General features: G+C 43.6%; 1 protein-coding gene across 3 annotated transcripts in view; it reads right to left on the reverse strand.

The window, feature by feature from the left end:
- Nucleotides 1-23,149, reverse strand: part of ADAMTS17 (ADAM metallopeptidase with thrombospondin type 1 motif 17) — a 323,015-nt gene that overhangs the window by 95,442 nt on the left and 204,424 nt on the right. For 2 of the 3 annotated variants that reach the window (XM_075896951.2, XM_075896953.2), the window contains exons 15-16: nt 8,696-8,816; nt 5,584-5,658 (exon numbers count right to left, since the gene is read on the reverse strand). In XM_075896951.2, coding sequence (XP_075753066.2) covers nt 5,584-5,658; nt 8,696-8,816 — 196 coding nt within the window. The remainder of the gene's footprint in view (nt 1-5,583; nt 5,659-8,695; nt 8,817-23,149) is intronic. The other variant, XM_075896952.2, reaches the window with a different exon arrangement.

Genomic DNA, 23,149 nt, shown 5'->3' on the forward strand with positions numbered 1-23,149 from the left:
TGAAAACTGGTATACATCTATTTGTTTTCACTTGCATGCCAGACCCCATGAAACAGTCCCATAGAATTTAATAGGCTAAAGTCTCCTTCTTTCAGAGCTTTTAAACCAAGCTGCAGAATTCTATAATTGGGATTTAATCGTACAGGATGATTTAAAAAAAAATCTAAAAAAAAAAAATTGCATTAATTTCTATGGGCCAGATCCCTGAGCCATGCCATTTTAAATTAACTGGGCATCTGACCGTCTACATTTGTAGAGAAATTTCTATAGACTCCAACTGGTTTTATTCTTATACAATTATGTGCTATCTCCATAAGGATTTAATGTTTAATTATCAGAGAACATAAACATTATTTTAAAAATAAAAAAAGTTACTTGTGAGTTGCACGTGGTTTACTGATTGCTTTTAACGCCCTCCCCCACCCCAGAAATGGGCAAACAACTAAAGTTACACGTGGTTTACTGATTGCTTTTAAACTCTCCCTCCCTCCCCAAAAATGGGCAAACAACGAAAACCTCAAGACATGAGCACTCTTGATCTTTGGAGTTGTGTGTGCGTGCGTGCTACTCCAAATCAAGGCTCAGCCCTACCCTTCATCTAAGAGAATGGTATTAGTAAATTGATTGCTGTTTGCAAATACGATGCAATGAAACTACCTTGGAAACTACGGAGATTACGATTTGATTTTTTAATTGGCCAGCTGGTTTATTTTTCAGTGTGTAGCTTGGCTCCTCCTCCTTCCCACCTAGTCTTTTGAAACACTAAATAGTTAGCTCTTTGTTCTGTATGCTTTACCTTTCCTCTGTTGTTATATGCATTAAATGATACAGCCCTGTTCCAGGCCTGCCCCAATATGACGGTGCTGGACAATCACTAGTGTAAGAATAGTGTTTGGAATTCGGCAGCACTTTGGTTTTTTAAGGCAGCTGACCTGCCATGGTTCTGCTTTGCGCTGGATTGAGAGCAAGTGAGAGAGCACTACATATTGGAGAACAAAGGGCCTCTCTCTCTCTGTGGCTGCCTGTACTATGCAGGTGGTAGCCTGTAGCCTGGCCTGGGTACAGGCCAGTGAATCCATCACTATAACCCCCAGCCTGCGAGCCTTTCACTCATGGGCTTCAGCCTATGGGCTTAGCCAACCACAATAGTGTCCATGAAGCAGCTGCACAGCCAAGGGGTTCACGGGGCACACGGATTCCCTCCCACTCCCACCTGTGCAAAACATTTACACTGGGGATGTTGATGTTAGACTGGGAGATGGTCTGGCCAATGAGAACCATCTCTTTCCTGAGCATCTCATCCTTTTAAGGAAGCCCATATTGTTCTGGCACATTTCATTAATTTGTAGTGGCATTTTACCACCTCGCCTTGCTTGCCTCAGCCCAGGTCCTTTTCCTTTTACCCCACCCCAGCGGCCTCTCATCTTTTTTTTCTCCCCTTCTCAGGCTCCTTCCAAAAGCCAATCAATCAGCCCTTTGCAGGAGGAACCAAAACGAAGGGGCAACAGGATTCTGAATAAAGAATCTCCGCTCATGTCAGGCCGGTGAATTCCACATTCTGATAATTATAAAGCATGGTCCATCAGTAACACTCACTTATTCAGGGCGTGGCTTTTACGGCAAATTGTGAAATCCATAAAAATCAAAGAAAACAGATGTCAGGGCTTTAGCCTGGATATTGCTGGGAGTTGGTTTTTTGTTGGTTGAGAGAATAATTCATGTTAAGAGCAACCCATTCCAAAATGCCAAATATCCCTCGTTGCACCCATGCATCTGCATTCAAACCCAGCCAACAATTACGATCAGACATGAACACACAGCAGAGTGATTAATGACAGTTTGTCACGGTAAATATACCCTAGGAACACACCTGGCCACCACGTTAGGAAGCCACTTTGGAACATGCCCAAGTATCACAGACTTGTTGATGTATTTTCTGTAGATTATTATTATTGTTATTTAAATTAAAGGCTTAGAGCTACCTCCTGCAATGATCGGATCCAAAAAAGCACTGAAGTTAATGGAAAGGCTCTGACTGATTTTACTGGGTTTCAGAGCAGACCCCCTAAGGCAGTGGTAGCTTGGACTGTGTCCCGCTGGTTTTGCAGCGAGGGAGGCATGGCGTTACTCTTGAGGTTCTGCTAGTGCCACAAATATGCTCTCATTTCACCACTGCGGTGCGAGAAAATACCATGTGGAAACGCTGCCTTGTACGTTACTTTTGAAATGGTAAATAGCTGAGTTTAAGCTATTAACAGGGTATTAGTTCTGGAGACTATTTAGTTTGGGCTGATACCAGATTTTTCTCCTCATGTAAATTCTAATCCTGACTGATGGCACCAGGAGTTGTATTCACAGCTCCTGAATAAGAAAAATCCCCAACCCTTTACCAAGATCAGGTGTCCCAGAACCAGCCATTTACACATTGTTTTCTTTAAGGAACAAAGCAGCGCTCTACACTAGCATTTACTTGCGCCGTTTTGAAATGTTCTTTCAGGGGACAGAGCAGATTCCTTGGGCATGTGCCATAGAAAGTGTCTTGAGCTCTTCGCAAGCGACACCGTAAATCAGTGGTCAAAATCCTATTGCAAATGCACTAAATGCACCATCCATGCAAACTCACCACAAATATAAACTCAGATTGCTCCCTCCCGGGCTATAGAGCTAGTGACATGCTGTGGCACAAGTGATTATAATCCCAATACTGGAGAACGTTGCCCCTTACAAACAGCCCTGTTGCTTTTGAGGCATGTGTTCTACCACAAATTGTAAACTGCAGATTGCCAGAAAGATTATCCAATAGTATCAGCTGTTAAACACAACAGAAAGATCAATGTCGATGCAGAACCAAGAGACTCTCCAAGATCTGTCAGGTCACCTTGGGGTAACAGTTTGCAATAGTGGGGTTAGCAAGGTAGGGTTAAAATTCTGTTTAGGTGAGGAGAGGCTTAGCAACTGATGAGAGCTGGCAACAATAAGGCAGTGGTTCTAGTTACTGCATCCAAAAGTCAGTCTTTTAAGATGAAGGTTGGGAAGCATAACAGGAGAATTTCATTATTTGGTCATTAATAGTGCTGTATTTACTGTACTCCACCTTGGGAGCAGCTATTTTGGCATGCAACAATTTTTCTGCATAATCTGTGTTACATCAGTGTCCCAGGAATGTAAAGCCGTGATTGAAGTGAGTCCTAGACACAAGTTATATAGTGAACTTGTATTAGGAGAGACACCAGAACAAAGAGGCGGCTTTGTCATCAAGCAGATTAATACATGTACAATGGCTACTGTATCTTCACTTAAACATTGGAGAGACTTACAAGAGGAAAGCAGGCGCAAACAGGAGAACCCACTGCTAGGCAGGATTATTAGTCCCAGAGAGAGGAGGGAAGTTAGAATGAATTTCAATGTGGAACCGAACTACAGGTTGAACCTCTCTAGTCCGGCACCCTCGGGACCTGACCGGTGCCAAACCAGAGAATTTGCCGGACCATGGGAGGTCAATATTGTCTAGCAGCATTACCAACATTTCCTCTGCTTAGTGGGTTCTTAGAAGACATTTAGGGGTAAATTAGAGCTAAACAAAAGCACAGAACACTGCGGGCCAGGACTGGTGGCTGTAAACAAACTTTACGGGAAACATGGCCACACCCATAGCTAGCTGAATCATGGCTAACATCCAGCTAGCTGAATCATGCTGGACCACGGATATTGCTGGACCAGAGAGTGCTGGACTAAAGAGGTTCAACCTGTACTACAAAATTGGTGTGGCTGTAAGATGAACTCTCGGGTAGAGATGTTACCCCATGGCTGCAAGTGCAGATCTCCACATAATGTACCCTTGTATCTTTCTACTGGGGGTAAACCACAGTGTGGGTAGAGTAAAACCCATGCCCTTGTACTATCCTGAGTTGGAGCTGATGTCCTGATGAAAGGTCCCAAGTTGAGAGCTGTAAAGACTGGGCTCCCCTATTTATCTATTGAAAACATACAGCACAGACATCTCGCTGCCCTAGGATGGCCAGGACACTGCAGTCTCCATGGCTCTTCCAGTCCTCACTCCCTTTGCCATGTATGTCCATTGGTATTTACTGTAGTGGTGCCATGGAAATGTGTTCACTAGACACTGGGCGGAGCTTGAAAAACTCATTTTCTGAGCAATCAGAAGAAGCTAATGACTTGCCCTTACCATCTGTTGGGGCTGGATTCCAACTGTTGTCCTACAGGTCAACCATCACATCCCTCATTACTGATCCTCCCAGTACCCCAGGGTGTGTCTAGACTACAGGGTTTTGTTAACAAAAGTGGCCTTTTGTCGACAAAACTATACCTGTGTCTACACTACCGCCGAGTTCTGTCGACATAACGTCGACAGAACTCAGCAGTTTTGTCAACAGCGGTAATCCTCATTCTACGAAGAATAATACCTTCTGTCGACAGAAGGCGTTATTGCATCTACACTCTCATGCCGACAAAGCAGCTTGCTTTGTCAACAGAACTGGATGTAGTCTAGATGCTCTTTGTCGAGAGAAGCTTTGTAGACAGTATCTGTCGACAAAGCCTCTGTCGACAAAAGCCTGTAGTCTAGATGTACCCACACTGTCCTGCTTCCCAGATTTTGTATGGAATGAAATTCTTGTTACTGATCAGAAAATAAAAGAAGACTAATGACTAGGTTATTTTCTTGTGCGCATGAGAATCATGGCTATTGCCGATTGCAGGTTCTCACCACACACTGCCTACACACCACGGATTACTTCCAGCCAAGGGGTAGTTAGCTTGGAGGAACATCAGTTCATCGCAAAGCCATGGACAAATTTCAATGCCTCCTGATATTGTGATACATGTCAATTTGGTGGTGGTGATTCCTATAAAAGACAGTCTGTTCAAACCTGGTAAGTACCCCACTGCTCTGTGTTTCTGTTTGCCTCTCATCACCTGTCCGTATATCCTATTAATAGGATTTTCTTGTATGCACGGGGAGAGTACAGATGCACACATGCGGCAGGTCTCTAAGCATTACCTGTATAGCATGGGAGTCTGCATGGGAATCTTACAAAAAGGAGGAGACGGGGCAAAGATGTAGTTGGTGGGAATCAGCATTACTCAGGAGTGAGCACTGAACAGAATGCTGAACACCACGTGGGAATGGCATCAGAAGGTTAGAGTGAATTTGAAAACACAATTTGTGCACTATTTTGGGTTTTTTTAAATAAATTTAGTTCCCAGAAAACAAAGGGACCAGCAGCCATAGGACTGAGACAGGTGACCGGTGTGCAGAACCTCTGAAAACTGTGGCACTTCAGAGATGGGCTGGAAGAGAAGAAATAGGGTCACAACTTGATAATGGGCTAACAAACATGCTATTCGGGTGGCTAAGCAGCTCCTTTAAAAGTCAAAGGACCCGCGAGCTGTGTCTCCAATTCAGGTTAGGTGATGCTGAAGGTAGAAGGCCTTAAAGTGTGTCCATGGCTTTTTGTACCATGCAGGCTTCCCACCCAATCCAACCAGGAGGAGAAGGAGGACAGAAAACCAACACCAAACAACAGCTCCCCAGTGATACCACACAGTGTTCAGGCATCTTACACGAGAAACACTTGGGAACAGCCTTTGCCTTTGCCATCACACACGTGGAAACCTTCTTACAATGACTATGGGTTACTGAGAAACAGAAAGGAGTTGGCATGAGTTTAGTTCAGTTAATAACACTCAACAGCATGGTTTGCAATCATAGGACATACAGGGACTGATCCTGCACTCAGTGGAGTCCCATTTGCAAAGCAGCTGCAGGATCTGGCCCAAACGTTGTAGGAGCAATTCTCAAACTGATACTTCTTCACAACCATTGTCAGGACATTTCACGGCTATTCTCTTCTGAAACCATAAATTAGCACACTGACCACAGGGACTTCGGGCCCAACTGGAATCAAAGCAAGTCAGTGAGGGACATGCCGCTCACTTCCGTAACGATTTCAATATCCAGGCCCTGATTCCGCTATCACGACTTCTGCTCTTTAGTCACTTTTGCCCCCAAATTTAAGTTTTGTAAAATCTTAGATTTTAAACATTTTTAAAAGGCTAATTTTAGATGAAAATCCACAGATTTTTCTTAAAAACATGAGGTTTTTTTTTGTAGTTTTTGCAACCTGAACACTGCATCTTTGTGCCAGTGCATGGGACGCAGAGCATGAAACTGACTAATGTCCTGATCCTACAAAACACTTACACTAAGAAGTCCCATTGAACACCACGGATTAACACATAGGGCAAAAAATTAAGCAGAATCAAGGTCTGGAACAGTATATGAAACTAGCATGTCTAACTGCACTAAGTTATCAGTGACACAGGCAAGAAATGGTTTACAATATGAACAAATATGATTCACATACTCGAAGATATGTCTTTGCCGAACATAGCCTCTATATTTTGTGTTTTTTCATTTACTGTTTTAATGTAAAAATGAGGAGTCCTGTGGCACGTGTGTGTGTGTGTGTGTAAAACCCACTTCTTCAGATTACGTCACTCAAAACCATCTCATCTGAGGAAGTAGGTTTTGCCCATGAGAGTTCATGAGCAAAATACAGCCTCTTCCTGACTTACAAACCGGTTAAGGACCAAGCAATTGGTCGTAACTCGGTTTGTTCGTAAGTCGGACCCCATAGAGATACACGCGACTGCGCTGTTCATAAGCGCAGATCGCGTTCGTAACAGGGATTCCGCCATTTACCACAGCTTCAGTCGTAACTGCAAACGGTCGTAAGTCGACCGTTCGCAACTCAGGGACCGGCTGTATATTTATTAGTCTCTAAGGTGCCACAGGACTACTAGTTTTTAAAGTTACACACTAACACGACTACCACTCTATTTTAATCTACTCTTTTCCTGAAAATAAAAGCATAGCTAGTGTTTCAGAATACCGTATAATGGCTGAACAAATCCTTATTTATTTAGCTATGTAAGATGGGCAGATGAAGTATTTTGAATGACTATGACCACTGGTGAAGCAACACTTTAGACACAATTGATGCTTCTCTCACTCCAGATATTCAGTAAAGAATGAGAGTGCAATAAATGCTTGTACACTGTAATATCAATGATCAATACAGTGGGTGCTGTTGCTTCTGCCCTGACATCCCATTTTGATTACCTAACATCTCTAGAGATGGGGGAAAACCCCTGCTGTATTCAGCTGGTTGATAATTAGAGGAGAATGTTTAGAGATCTGCCATGGGGAAAGGTCACCGCATGTATGGAGAGCAGTCCACCTAGCTAAAAGCAGATGTACACCACTTTCAAATTCAGGGGAAGGACCAGAAGTTTGTCTGGTCTCGGTCAAGTCTTTTTGCTGCAGAATGTTTCATGGTGGTTCTGATCCATAAATAACAAAAATAGTATCAGCAAGGTAGCCGTGCTAGTCTGTAACTTTAAAAACAAGTAGTCTTGGGGCACCTTAGAGACTAACAAAAATGTATATAGTATCATGAGCTTTTGTGGGCAAAACCCCATTTTATCAGATGATGGAAGTCAGCTGAGTCCCCTGCTGACCCTGGGCTCCAGGAAGGCGCTGTGGCTTTGAAATGCACAAGGGCCCCCGCTGGGGACTCTTGTACATTTCAAAGCAGGCATGCCCACATGCAGCCCAGTAAGTGGGACTTCCTGATGGCCCCGGGCTGCACGCAGAGCTGCGCATTCCTCTTTTGAAATGTACAAGGGCCCCAGCAGTGGCTGTTGTACATTTCAAAGGAAGAATGCGGAACTGCCTATCGACTAGACCAGTAGTTGATGGACATTCGGCCTGACAATGAACGTGCCCAAAGGAATTCCAGAAAGTCTTCCTAAAGTTTGCCAATTCCACCTGCACCCACAGGGGGTGATAGATCTTAGCTGGCTTCATAGATAAAAGTATGGGAAGGGGATGGTGGAAATTAGAAAAGAAAATCAGAGCACCAGCTTTGAGGCCTTGCTTTAGCAAAGCAATTGAGCCTGTGCTTAATCACAAATTCAATGGAGCTCAAGAATGGGCTTCAAGGACATCCTGAACGGCATTGCTCAGCTGGGTCCCATGTTGAATGTGCTTTGCTTTTGCTTCCCTACATGTGGAACCAGATCTTTAATAAAAATAGAACACAGTTAAGGAAACGCAATAGCAAAAAAGTGTTATACAGCACCAACAGGCCTGACCCTGTGCAGCCCTGAGCATCTTCAACGTCCCTTCTCAAGAGGGACTCAGCACCTCACAAAATTGGACCCTTACAGGAACTTTTACAGGTTAAACAATTATTCTGAAAAAAACTTCATGACAAGATTATGCATAGTTAGTAACTGGAGATTTGACCATCTTACCCTTGTAGCATTATTCACTGATTCACAGATTTCTTCCAGGCAACAAAATGTAACAAAAATACCAACGTAATTAAAGTCATTCCACTGTAAAAATGGGGAAAACTCTCACCCCGCCCCCAACTTCCATTGGTGTCAGCAAAAGTTGAATCTCATGGACCGCCCGAACACGCTCCGTTTATCAACCTCTAAAATATTAATTTAAAATCTTTTTTTAAATGTACAAGGACTATTGGATGAGGGACCATTTTGTGTGGCTCAATTCCTTTTAAAGGACAAGAGCGGCCACTAAATCTCGAAGTCCTAGATGCCAAGCATTACAGACCAAGGCAGAGAGCTTTTGCTGAATGCAACTCACCCATCCCCTTGGTGTGGTTGAAGTCTCCTTTCACCACTTTACAGGTTTTGCCGTCTCCATTGCAGATTCCGCAGCGGTCCTCTTTGGCGGCTGAGCCAATGATCCCATCGCAGCCGATTTTCTAATGACAACAATCAGAGGCCCCCCGTTATTTCCTCTGCAGGGCTCAAACATCTCTAAACTAGGCTGAGTCCCGGATAAAATGTGATTAAAAACTGAACAGGAAAAGAAACGCTGAGTCAGGGCAGCGTTCCGTCACTACGGTTAGTCAGCAAAACACTCTTGTTCCATAGCAAAATGCACGTCATTGTTGTAAACAGCATCATAAAAACCCAGCTCTCCAAAGCACATTGGAGTATTTGCATTAGCATGTTTACATATTACCGATGTATTTTACAGCACTTTCCATTTGAGGATCTCAAATGCCTTGACAAATATTAATTCTTAGGACCCTTGTGAAACAAGTATACACCATGAGTCCCGTTTTGGAAATGGGAAAAGAAAGGGGCTGAGAGGTTCACTGATTTTCCCAGCTTTTTAAGGCAGAGCTAGGAACAGAATCCAGGTGTCCCGAGTTCTACTTTTATATCTTAACCACCTGTTCCTCCAAGATTATGCTTTGGGTCCTGTTTTACTGCTCATTGAAGCCAATGGGCATTGGACCAGGACCTCCCTGAGGACACGAACATTCAGCAATGAAAACACAGCCTCTATTACGATTTCACTATTTGAACTGAACGGCTCAGGATGCTAACATTCAGGTCCACGTTGTCAGCGGACATTCACTGAACCCCAGAAACCCATATTTACACGTTGTGAGGAATTTAGGTTCACAGGTACTAGCCGCTAGTCGCTATATACATGCACAGATGTGACATGTTGCTCATGCTACTACTGTATTCCGTTTTGACATTTTGGAGCCTCAATGACCCTACAGATATTAAAGTATTTAATCTAATGCTTCCATTGAAAAGGCATTTGGATTGTAGCGATAGTCATGATTTCACATACGTGCCTAAAGCAGTTGCCACTAAAAATCTTTACCATTTCACTCCGTAACCAAATATTGCTATCACTGTATGCACTGCATTTTTGTCATAGCACTTCGGAATGCCATGCAACTGATATTCTCCAAGATGGGTGGTCCCCATCTGTACCCCACTGTGGATACCCATTTACTATGGCTGCATCTACACTGCACCGTAACTCGAAATAAGATATGCAATTTGAGTTACGCAAATTGTGTATCTTATTTCAAAGCTAGTTTGAAATAGCGTATTTAATCATTTAGCGCTGTCTATACAGCACCAAATTTTGAAATAGAGCGCTATTCTGAAACGTCCTTTATTCCTCGTAGAATGAGGTTTACAGGGATGTTGGAATAGCGAGCCCAAAATAACAGGCTTGCTGTGAAGACACAGTATAGCTATTTCAGGATACTCCGGTATCCCGAGATAGCATTGCAGTGTAGATGCACCCTATGTGTGCCAGAGACTGCAAAACTTTTGCAAGTAGTGTCTGCTCTAGGGATGTTAACTATCGGTTAATTGAATAGTCAAGTAACTTCACGAATTGTTATCGGTTAGTCAACTGTTCTATAGTCCGTGGGGGAGGGACTGGCAGCAGTGCGGGGTGCCAGGCAGGGGAGCTAGTCCACAAGGGGAGCCAGTTTAAAAACCAGCTCCTCTTGTGGACTGCCTGCTTGTCACCCTGTGCTGCTGCCTCTGATAAAGAGGCAGCAGCATGGGGTGGCAGCAGCCCCTGTCTGGAGGTGGGGTGGGGGAGTTTGAGATCCCGGACCTGGCGCAAACCGGAACTGAGCTGGGCTCCCTGCCCACCTGGCTCCTAATACACTTTAAATATAGAGCCACAGCAGGGGTAGGTCCCGGACCCGGCATGAGCCAGAACTGAACCCGGCTGCTGGCCTGCCTGCTAAAAAATGTACCGGGTGGGGGGGAGAGATGCGTGTAGTCTATAGCATTAACCTATACACTTTTGCTTGTCTGTTAATTGGCTACACTATTACATCCCTAGTCTGCTCCATGCCCAAATGCCTGTTCTCCTCGTGCTTAGTGCCAAAGGTATCAAGGGCAAGGTAGACTGATGTCCCTCTCTTATTGCTAAACAGCCTTGCTCCAAAACAGAAGGGAGGAAGGGCAGGTAGTAGAATACAGACAGGGACTGCGCATCTCTTCAAGTCCCAGCCCCTATGGGTATTTCACTGTGGGGGACTACAGAGAGGTACCCAGAGAGGAGCAGAGTGTAAGTGGTGTGACCGCTTGCAGAACCACCGTCCCAAAGTAAGTGTCAGCAGAGGAGGCTTGGACCACTCAGAGTTCCACGAATTGTGTGTACGTGCTGGTATCCTACGGTATCCTTGTGAGCCCCCTTCCCTGAAGCCCAGCGAGGAGGCATCTGCAATTATTGTTTTCTCAGGCACGGGGAGGGGGGCAGAAAAAAAAACGCCCACACACGCTGGTGCAGGATCTTTCCAAGTCAATGAGGCTCTCACCTCGATGCGAACAGTCACCATGGCGCGCGCTCTGTTTGCTTGCTGTATACAGTGTTCCAAGCCAAGCCTGGAGGCAATGGAAGTGGAGTCTGGCAAGCAGTGTTATGCAAATACATGACACCGTGTGCCCCAGGAGAGTTATCTGTCTAAGGGAAGATTTGCCCTGGCTCTTAACAAGTCTGAAGTTGCTCCTATAAATGCTATAATCCACAACAGGGATGTTAAATATCCGTTAATTGAATAGTTAAGTAACTTCATGAATTCTTATCAGTTATGGTTACACAACTCTTCTATAGTCTCCAGGGGCCGGGCCAGCAGCCAGTGAAATGCAGCCCCACTCCTGAGGAGCCCCCTGCCATGCTGCGCTGCTGCTTCTGTATCAGAGGCAGCAGCGCAGGGTGCCAGGTGGGAGCTGGTCTACGAGGGGAGCCAGTTTAAAAACCAGTTCCCTCACAGAGAGGCTGCCTGTTGTCCCATGCTGCCTCTGATACAGAAGTGGCAGTAGCCCCTGTCCGGGTTGGAGGCTGTCTGATCTCCTGGACTCAGGTGTAAGCCGGGATGCTTGCCCACCTACCTCCTAATACACTTTAAATGCAGAGCTGCAGCAAGGGTAGGTCCTGGACCTGTCACAAGACAGTACTGAGACAGGCTGCTAGCCAGCCTGCTAAAAAATTTACTGGCGGGTATAGGCGTGCGCAGCACATTTCATTAGGGTGTACACCCATGGAATTGTATTTTTTTTTAAAGGCGAACATTTATTGAATACTCAATCATAAAGGACGTTATTTTTATTCATCAACCAAACTATAGAAACTAAAACTTAACTAAACTTATTTTTTTTTAAATTAACAACTAAACTTTACTTAAAAGAGCGTATCATGAGATTAAATTAAAATGAAAAGCCACTTTTTTTGAGACGTTAGGGTGTGCCTAGGCACATCTGGCACACCCCCTGCGCACACCTATGCTGGCTGGAGGCAGTGCATGTAGTCTATAGCATTAAACAATAAGCTTTTGCTTATCAGTTAATCGACTACTCTATTATATCCCTAATTCACAACGGAGTCAGGATAGATTTTTTCCATGTTCACACAGATTTCCTGGGATGTCAGGAGTTGGAGCAGGGAGGAGGCTGATGTCAGGACTCTCAAGCATGTCCTGACCATGGGGAAACCAGTCACCTAGATACAGGAAGATGATGGAGCTGCTCCATTTAAGCTGCGCTGCCACTGCCAGAAACAGTTTCGCGAGACTACTGACCCAGAAGAACCCTGCCCTGATAGTGGTTGGGAACCATCACAGATCTGAGGAGTCTTTTGTAGGAAGGGCGAATGGCCACAGGAAAGTACACATCTTTCATAGCAAGAGCTGTGAACCATGGGGCCCTTTTCCTGAGATTGTAATACCCGGGCCAGTGGAACCAGGCAGAATCATAGTTTGCAAATAAAAGCGCAGGCTGTCATGTTGAGGAGTCTCCGACCCTCCCATCTTTTTGGGAACTAGAAAATATTTTGAATAGAATCCTGCTCCCTGATGCTGAAGACGCACCACCTCTTTTGCTCTTTAATGGCGGAAATTCTACCTCCCAGAAGAGGATCTCCTTGCGAGAATGGTTCCTGAAGGAGGTTGGGGAAGGAGGCTTTGGACAGGGTGGGTGGGAGAAATTCAATGGAACAGCTAGAATAGATGACAACCGAAACCCACTTGTCTTTAGTCACCACCATCCAGATGTGAGAAAAAAGTAGTCAAGAAAGATCATCTGGGGGTCAGGTAAGGATGACATCAAGAATAGTTCTCAACTCTAGAGCATCTTATCAAAAATATCTTTTGTCCATATGGTTGAAGTGCGAGTATGGGGAGTTTTGTCAGAGTGCTGATATAAGCATGGTCATGGTGCATGATTTGGTTTGTATGGTTGAATATGGGTATTTCCTCTCTGGGGCTGGTGTTTATATACCCAGGGAGAAGAGGGTTGGCCTAGAGTCTGTGTGTGCAAAAATTCATCCATTCTTTTGTTACAAAGATTGGTTTCTAAAAATAATGCATTAGGTACACAAGCATTTGATAAAGATGATGATGATGATGATGATCAGTGTATTTCTGGAGATCGCTAGACATGCTATCTATTTTAAAGTCAGGTCATATAAAATACTTTATAGAATATAAAATATTCCTTTATAGAATATATTCAACTTCTACAATCTAAAATTAAATTCTCGGAAAACTATTAGCCTGATGTTTTTCTGTGTACACCAACGTATTGAAGGAATAATTCCACCAAAACTAAGTGCTGCAACGTTGAGAAAGGATCAGGCCATATCATGGTGGTGTAGTTTTGGTTCGTATACATTTTTGTAAAAGAAAAAAACATCACAAACAACAAACCATTCTTAAAGGAAGCATAAACTTCCACAGATACAAGAGTTCTCATTTAATAACTTACTAGCTGAGATTTTACCACTGAAAAATAAACTGTAGGATTTCTGTTTCTGCAGGAAAACACTGTCTAGCCTTGTCTTTGGCAAATGAATTTACACACTGTTTACTGACAATAATGTACTTGAACAGGGCTTGTGGGCACCACATTAAAATAAAGACAGAAGACCTGGACAGAGTTCAGGGAAAGCAACTAAAATAATAAATACAGGTTTTGAAAAATAACATCTACGGGAAAGGTTAAAAGAACTTGGCATGTTCATTTGTGATTGAAAAGGGTCTAAGGAATACATCTGGATCTGGACCCAAACTTTTTCTGTTTCAAAGATATTGGCCAGCCCTGAAGTTCAAACGCGTCACACAAACTCTGCCAGCATTCAGGTGAGTTATGACCTATTGTTTGTCACTGGTCCATCTCTATGGAAAGATGAAGTAAGGAGAAAGGGCAACAACTCCTCAAATATTTAAGAAAATGTGAGCGAAAACAAGCAATCCATTTATTTGTGTTCGTCTATAAACAGAACAAAAAGCAATGGGCCAAAAAGACATGCAGAGAGGAGCTAGCGAATGTGAAGCAAGACCACACAGCATTGATGGGCAACCTAGGCTAGTGAAAGAGCTGCATGAGTGGCCCTCCCTCATCTCAGTGGGCTGCAAGATTGTCACAACCAAGGCTACCTCCTGAGATGGAGCAGTTTTGCTAAATGCGCTTGTGTGGCTAGAATTTGTGGGAGGTGCCGACTGAACTCTAGCAGCGCTTTGATTGGATGCAGAGGGAGCGCACGGTGTTCACGGTTAGCGTCCAATCAGCACGCACCTCACCGCACATGCCCTCGCTTTATGTGCGTGTCACGTTAGTAATACCGGCAAGAAAGAAACTACACAGACGAAAGCTAGTAAAATCTGGAAACCCTGCATGTGGGCAACAGTAAATAAAACGTCTCTTGGGGCTCATATAGAACCCTGATGGATCGCATGCAGCCAACCTTTATAATAGTGCCTCCAGCACCGGAGACATGCAAGGCTAATCGTCCCCACAAGGGACGATTTAGGGATACTGAATTTGATTCTGCACAAAGTGGGAAAATGTCTTAGCCGAGACCCTTTCTATCAAATAACTCTATGACTGATGAGATGAGTTGTTCAAACACAGCTGGAAATACATGCCTGCCTACCACCCTGTCAAGTTACAAGGAAAGCTGTGCGTCAAGGCTGTTGTGCTATCATCAGTAGGTCCAACTTCATTGCGTGTTATGAAACCAGTCCACAGGAACATAGAGAAGACAAGTAGAGAGAAGAGGATCAAAAATACAGGAATGTAAAGGACCAGATCTCTATATCTACCCCATGGTCCTTCATACAGCTTAAACCATAAGGGTAATGTGTGATGGCCAAGTAAAGATAAAGAATAGATGGCTATGTCCTCCTCATATTTTTAAGGCAAATTTTCACAAAGGGATGCTACCTAATTAACGGCCCATGAGTCAGGCCATGCAGGATGGTCCCGCAAGTCACAGTGCATGGAGGGTGGGAAAGGGCACATCCAACAAGTCATAAGGTGCAAAGCTGATGGAGTAAGTCACTTTCTGGGTTTCTGTCTCTCCCTTACACAGAAAAGAGGAATGTGCAAACAGCGTTGCTCCCCACCATGCCACCCCGGCTCCTGCTGGAGGATTTAGCAAATGGATCCTCCTGGAACTTGTACTGTGCTCCTTCATCAGAGCAACATAGAAAGCATTGTGGTGTAGCAAGTGGTGACTACCCTTGGGCAATGTAGTCTCCAGAGGCCTTGAAAAGTGCCTCTCATCTCAGTGGCAGGAACATTCTGGGAATCACAAACCACTTGGGATTGGGGCTTGTAAACAGTTTCTTAAAAAGCAGAATTTTTAAAAAGGATAAAACAGGTTCCCTGCCCTCGGAATGAAAACTGGCACATTCTTATTATAAGAGGAAAAAAATGTAGAAGTGGCTATATTGAAAGGCCCCTTAATAGGGCACATCCGGGTGGGTCTTGTGCTCTGATGCTACCCACTATCAGGAGTAATTAATTACCACTTATGCTGGTAAGTGATTGTGTCCAGTGCTAAGTGAGCCATAAGACATGGAACTCATGCTTTTTTAACAGTCACTTCAGACCGCTCCTCTCTTCCCTTTTTGAATGTCTGAAAACATACTTCATGGGGGACATTTTCCATTTCAATCATTTTTGGCCCCCCGGTTGTAACCCTCCTCTCTCCTTTTTAATGAGACCATGTTATTTGGATTCCTAAGCATGTGGGCTGGCTTTTATATTATTTGGGCATTGTTTTAACAATATTTTTGTTTGTATTTTGAAGGGTTATAGAAGATCCTCTGGGTGTTTGGGTGGATATACATAAGAATAATAATTGTATTTATATAGCAAGACAGAGTGTCAGACTTGATATTACATGTTCACAGAATTGCAATGCTTCCCAGATGTTAAACCAAATGAGCGTTCTCAATGGATCAACTATAAATATTGACGCAACGTGTGCCAGTCTGCAAATTAATCATGTGCAGAACATGCTGGCTATGCCAGACTCATCAGCACTGCCAACTTTTCTACGTAATATCCAATGTCCATTTATAGTTCAAGAGATTGAGCAGCATTTTCTGGACCTTCAAAAAGCTGGGGGTGCCCTAGGGGTAGGCAAGTTGGCAATACCCTGGTTTGAAGGAGACCCACTGATCTTTACCCACTGAATGTATCTTTGTGCATTAATATTGCCTACCTGCTTAGCAGTCTCCCAAGCCTATCCTTATTCAACCACCAGTTTTTCTCCAGAAAGTAATTCAACATGATCCTCTCTTCTGAAGTGCAGCTGAATGCGAGATGGCTGCTTTGCAGGATTAGCCTAGCTCCAGAGATCATAAAAGCAAAGGAGAAAGCATCCAAGTATCACAATAAAATGATTATCACTCACTTGCCCCACATTCTCTGAGTTAACCTGAGTCACCTACTTCCCAAATCAGGGAGTGGCAGCTGGACTGATGGAAAAATAGTCTGGTTTAGATTTGCTGTGCTCCACTGTAGACTAAAAAGTGGCAGGTCTTAGAAAGCACAGATTCTGTTTTTTGGGTATGTCTACACTGCATTCCTCTTTTGAGAGAGGAATGCAAATGCAGCCCAGCAAAATTGCAAATGAAGCGCGGATTTGAATTTCCCACGCTTCGTTTGCATAATCGCATCCGGTTGCTATTTTGAAATACTCTATTTCGAAAAAAGAAACGCAGTCTAGACACGGTTATTTTGAAAGAAAACCCTTCTTTTAAAATTACCCTTAAACCTCATTTTGTAAGGAGTAAGGGTAATTTCGAAAGAAGAGTTTTCTTTCGAAATAACCGTGTCTAGACTGCATTTCTTTTTTCAAAATATGGTATTTCGAAATAACATCCGGACGCGATTATGTAACTGAAGTGCGGGAAATTCAAATCCGCGCTTCATTTGCAATTTTGCTGGGCTGCATTTGCATTCCTCTCTCAAAAGAGGAATGCAGTGTAGACATACCCTTTGTCACTGTTCTGTTTTCACCACTAGGTTTGTTTCCTAGTCTTCAGGTTACATTATCACAGACCAAAGCCCAACTGAGGAAAGTCACAGAACAGTATGGTGCGAAGGGCATTAGGAGCCAAAGTTTGAAATGCAGGAACATGCGTACTGCATGGAAAATAAGCGTAAGGATGCACACGGATAATTGTGTGCGCAAAAATATGCAGATGAATGCAAACAAGAGGTACTGATGTACACAGAGTGTTTCCTATCACCAGGTGGTGCAGGCAATGAGCTATTTTGCATGCGCCCTTTGTGCCTGCCTGAATGTGTTTTGCATCTACAATTTAAGAACCCTAATTTTGAAAATTTGCCCATTTATGCAAAACTAGCTTTTTTTGCCCTTAACACATTAGGACAACAATCATTATAATGAAGTCCTGTAATGATGGATTTGCTGCCCCCTAGACAGCAATGCCTTATCAGTGAGTATACCTTAGATCATATTTTCTTCCACAACTTGATCTGAGGAAGTGGGTCTGGCCCACGAAAGCTCATCACCTAATAAACTATCTTGTTAGTCTTTAAAGTGCTGCATAGTCCTGTCTTTTGTTTCACCTAGACCAGACTAACACGGCTGCATCTCTATGGCTTTGCCTACATTAGCAAGATTTTGCGCAAAAGCGGCCGCCTGTCTACACTGGCAGGGAGTTCTTGCGCAAGAACACTGATGTTCTAATATAAGAAATCAGTGCTTCTTGCGCAAGAACTATGATGCTCCCACTCAGGAAAAAGCCCTCTTGCACAACTATTCTTGCGCAAGAGGCTAGTGTAGACAGGCAACATGAATTTCTTGCGCAAGGAAGCCCAATGGCTAAAATGGCCATTGGAGCTTTCTTGCGCAAGAGAGCGTCTACACTGGCACGGATGCTTTTGTGCAAAAGCACATCTCTTGCACAAAGGCATATGCCAATGTAGACGCTCTCTTGCGCAAATACTTTTAACGCAAAAACTTTTGCGTTAAAAGTATTTGCGCAAAAGCATGCCAGTGTAGACGTAGCCTATTACTTTAGATCAGTGTTTCTTAAATTTTTTGAGACCACGGAACACCAAACAATAATTTTTTTTATGCTGAACATCTATGAAAATTTTCTTTAAAAAAAAAAAAAAAACATTGTTACGCAAAAAAAAGACAAAAACAAAGAAGTAACAATAACAAAGAAGAGGTCGCGGCACACCTGCGAGTTGTTCACGGAACACTAGTGTTCCGCAGAACATAGTTTAAGAAACACGCTTTAGATTTGCTAGCAAGTAAGGGCACGTCTACACTGCAGGGCTAACGTCGAAATAAGCTATGCAACTTGAGCTAGGTCAATTGTGTAGCTTAAGTCGAAATAGCTTATTTCGACTTTTGGGACTGTCTACACAGCAGGGAGACCGAGAAAGAGCACTCTTCCTCCAACTTCTCTTAATCCTTGTAAATGTGGGTTACAAAAGTCGGAATAAGAAGTCCTCCAGTTGAACGTTATTTTGACATTATGTTGAAATAAAGGCTGTAGTGTAGATGCGGACTATGTTATTTCGGAATAACGCCAGTTATTCCGAAATAACATTGCTGTGTGGACGTACACTAAGAGAATGCACAATACGGCAAGAACTTTATAAGAAGGTCACGGAAAAGCCCAAACAGTCTCACGTCATAAATTGTTAAATCGCAGAAAAGACTGCTTTTGATCTGTAGCCATATCCCACTCTTATAAAGGATTTGGTTTTCAAAGGGGTCTTATAAAACATCTTGAAGTACAATATACAGACCCCATGAGACAGGTTTTCTTCCTTATTGTGTTTGAGGCTTGTGACAGCTTGCTGATCATGGAGGACATGCTTGAGAGAGGCCAAAGATAAAGTCATACCATACGCTCCCCAACATGTGGGTGACTGAGCTGCTAGATTATTTCTCATCTTTTCTCTCTGGCACACTTGTGTCACAACACAAGGTTTTCCCACTATTGCTCCTGCCATCAGTACTATGCTAACTAGGGATGTGAGAGTGCAGACGGATAACCGTTTGACCAATGAGCTGATGCTTCTTGGTTAACGGAATTGGTGACACTCAGCTGTCTCCTGGGGAGGTGGCTTCACAGAGGCAGGGCAATGAACCCTCCTCCCCAGGAGCCAGGCCAGCAGGGGTTAAGCTAAGCTTTACACTGCAGGACCTGCAAGGCATGTAACCATGTAACAGCTAAGATTTTTAGCGGCTACGTGGTTACCATATTAAACACTTTTTAACTTTCTTAATGCAAACACCAGCAGCATCAATGTAGCAAGCAACTGAAATGCCTCAGAAATCGCAGAGCCCCCATATATAGAGCCAAAATCTTATGCATTCTCCAGTTCATGGAGTTTTCAGGATAGGTTTGCTGTTGCTTTAAAAAAAAAATGTAATGGACATGAAAACAATCTGAGATTCAGGTTACACTCTCCTGTACCTGTACAATTTCCAGGCTGTTTCCAGTATAGCCTGAAGACCGACAGTGAAAGCCAGCTAATTAGAGCACTAGGAATCATGTGCAAGGTTTGCAGTTTTACACAGATGTTGTTCACTATCACGTGCACCTGAGACTCTTGCAGATATCCAGATTTCCAGCAGCCAAGAACTCAACGGCAAGAAGGAACTGCATTTAATAGCAGACTAAATGCATTTTCCAGCAGAAAATGGCAATTCCCTGCACACACACACTGAACAATGTCTCTAATCTGCTCAAGAAACATTGCTAGCAAATGCATTTATCACTGCTATAAAATATATCTGGATGGTAATGGTTTTATACTGCTCTCTTCAGTTTTAAGACCAACTCCTGAGGCCACTTTTATGTTTTTACTTAGCCTGAAACCAGGCAAAGTCACAAAGAGATTTTCTAAGTAAGAAAATAAAACTGGGCTGTAGCATTTTGCTACGATAAGTACAATTTTGTTTAAGTCTAGGTGATTTAGGAACCCAAGTGTTAGTATCAAAGGTGCCTTGGTATCCTACTTACAATGAGGCTTAAGCTCTTAAGTGCCCAACAGCCAGATTTTTAGCGATATTTCAGCTAACTCTCACTGAAGACACTTCTGAAAAGGAGACGCAAGGTTTTTGTGATAACTGTGATGTTTTTGTGATGACAGCTGAGAGCAGTTTAGGAAAGGCCGGGAGTCACAGCAGTTGCGAGAAAGAAGGGGTTTGCTTGAGAAGGGGAGTTTTAGAGAGAGCAATTTAAGGATAAGCAAAATCCTGATTCTGTAGCCTACGGGTACAAGTATTTGCTAACTACAGCACAGGCATATGTTAAAGTGGTAATGAAATGAGCCTGCAGGTCTCAAGGCATATAAGACAATAGCTTAGCTAAGCTAATCAAGGTATCAGACCCAAAGAACCTTAGCATAAGTAGTTAAGAAGGAGTAGCCCTAAATCATAAGCTGTCACAAGACAAAATGCTGCAATGACTGCTGCCAACAGGCCACGACATGGTGCTAGATTATAACACCTTGGGATATTTTAAGGTGAGGAACATCAGCATATGCCTGACCATCAGAACACCATGGTAACTGATCGACATATATGCTAATAGATTTGAAGTAAATGGACTAGTAAGCTGTGAGAAAAGGGCACCCCCAGTATTAATATGGTGAGGAAATGCAAATAAAGAAAAGGAGTTGAAATCCCTCTGGAATATAAAATAGTATTACTGGTGTAATGCCTCAGAAAAGCTGTATCCCAGCCTGCATGTTTTGGGAGAGGTAGCTCTTAGGAGATGTGAAGATGACGACCATCGGCGATAGTGACCAAGAAGACAACAAAGAAGATACTGATGATACGTGTGTATGGAAACTTAGATGCACGTTCTTTATTCTATCTATCTTGGTGAGCCACAGTGTTTGTAACCTTACCAACTGTATTAATAAAACCATTACAAATTTAGACGGCTTTTCCTAAGCGTGTGTGTTGCAACTGCACATGTGGAGGTTCCCAAGTGAATAATAACTCCGTGGGCCTGATCTTGCAACAAGAACTTATCAGACCCCAGAGCATTACATGGGAATTGTATATCCAATCAATATAACTAACCCACAACCCATACAGCAAGCAACAATTTGGAGAAAAGGAGTAGGAAAGTTTCTTTCCAGATGCTCTCTGCACAAAGGTGAGAGTGGGAAAGGAAGATACTGGGGTAGCAAGATGAAAGGCCTGGGAAGAGCAGAAAAAGCAAGTAGCAGGAGAAAATGGGAACAGAGACAAAGGGCACAGAGAAATCGCCCATGTCTATGTCTTTAGTTTACCACCAAATAAGCTGATGCTGAAATTGTGGCTAAAACCAAGTTTGCTGGCTCACAGGCCTGCTGAGGAAAACCTGAGAAAGGATGAAGGCAAACATAGATCTTGGAACTGGGAAAGCCACTACAGCAGCTATATGTCTGGTATCAGGCTGATAAACCATGGCCCCTTTGTTCTAAAGTGCTTCTTTTTTACTGCTGGCTCCAGCAGCTGGTACATACTGTGTATACTAGGGATTCTCAACCAGCAGCCCAATCAGCACACAGCTGAGGCCCACGTGACAGCCTCAAGGCCATACAGATAGTATATAGATAGAGAGCTTGGCTATGGACCACATAACACTTGGGGTGTGTCTAGACTACATGGCTCCATTGACGGAGCCATGTAGATTAGGCAGGACGGCAAAGGGAAATGAAGGTGCGATTTAAGTAATCGCAGCTTCATTTCCCTTTTTCAAGTAAACAAATCTACATGGCTCCGTCGACGGAGCCATGTAGTTTAGACGCACCCTTGGAGATCAGCATATGCAGCCCATAGGGCAAACGGGTGGAAAACCACTGGTGTATACCATGGTGATCACACACTATCTGTGTGACTATGACTCCTGATTTTTCTGCTGTATTACCATGGTGTTTATTCACTAATGTCACTACAGTCAGAAGATACTGGCAGGACATTACATGGCACTGCTGGTAGTGGGAGGTACGTCCACACTGGGATTAAAACTCATGGCTGACCTGTGCCAGCAGACTCAGGCTCATAAGGTTCAGGCCGCTGGGCCATATGACTGCAGAGTAGAAGTCTGGGCTTGGGCTGGACCCAGGATCTAGAATCCTGTAAGCTGGGAGGCCCCAGAATTCAGGCTGCAGCCAAAGCTGGAATTTCCATTCTGCAATTAAACCTCACAGCCCTCCAGGCCTGAGTCAGCTGCAGGGGTCTAATTGCAGTGTAGACAGAGGCCTACTCTGGATGGCTTTGCTTTGATGTTGATGAAACTGGCCAAGAAAAATGCTCCTTTGCTATTATGCAGATTTGACTCCAATTAACTTACATCTATCAAAGGAAGCTGGAAGCCAACTGCATTTGTAGCCCACACACCTAAGCTATGTCTACACAGCTTCCCTCTTCAGCAAAAGCCTATGCAAATGAAGTGTGGATTTAGCATATTGCTGTGTTTCATTTACATAATTAATTAGGAGCTGTTTTTGCGCAAGAGGTTTTTGCGCAAAAAGGCGCCGTCTATATAGCGCCTTTTTGAGCAAAAACCCCCTTTTGCATAAGAGCCGGTCTTCCTGAAAAAATGAGGAAGAACGGCTCTTGTGCAAAAACGGCTCCTAATTATGCAAATGAAGCATGACAATATGCTAATCCATGCTTCATTTGCATAGGCTTTTGCCAAAGAGGGAAGCTGTGTAGATGTAGCACAAGTATGGTTCACTGTTTCATATGGTAGCACTTAGACCACTTTCAGCCAGAGATAAAAACAAGGGCGTTCTACAGACTAAGCTGCACGCCAGCATGCTTTATAGCTCAAGCTGTAGCAGCTCCAACAATCAGCTCCAGAGGTCCCAGGTTCAGATCCCCTCCGTACAGTGACAGTTACATGTTCATAAAATGAAAACAGAATTTTCACTTTGACTCCTAACAGGTGCAGGGATATTTTAATACTTATTAGCTGTG

This window comes from Pelodiscus sinensis, chromosome 14 (genome assembly GCF_052426305.1).
Source record: "Pelodiscus sinensis isolate ZL-2025 chromosome 14, ASM5242630v1, whole genome shotgun sequence".
Classification (NCBI taxonomy): Eukaryota; Metazoa; Chordata; order Testudines; family Trionychidae; genus Pelodiscus; species Pelodiscus sinensis.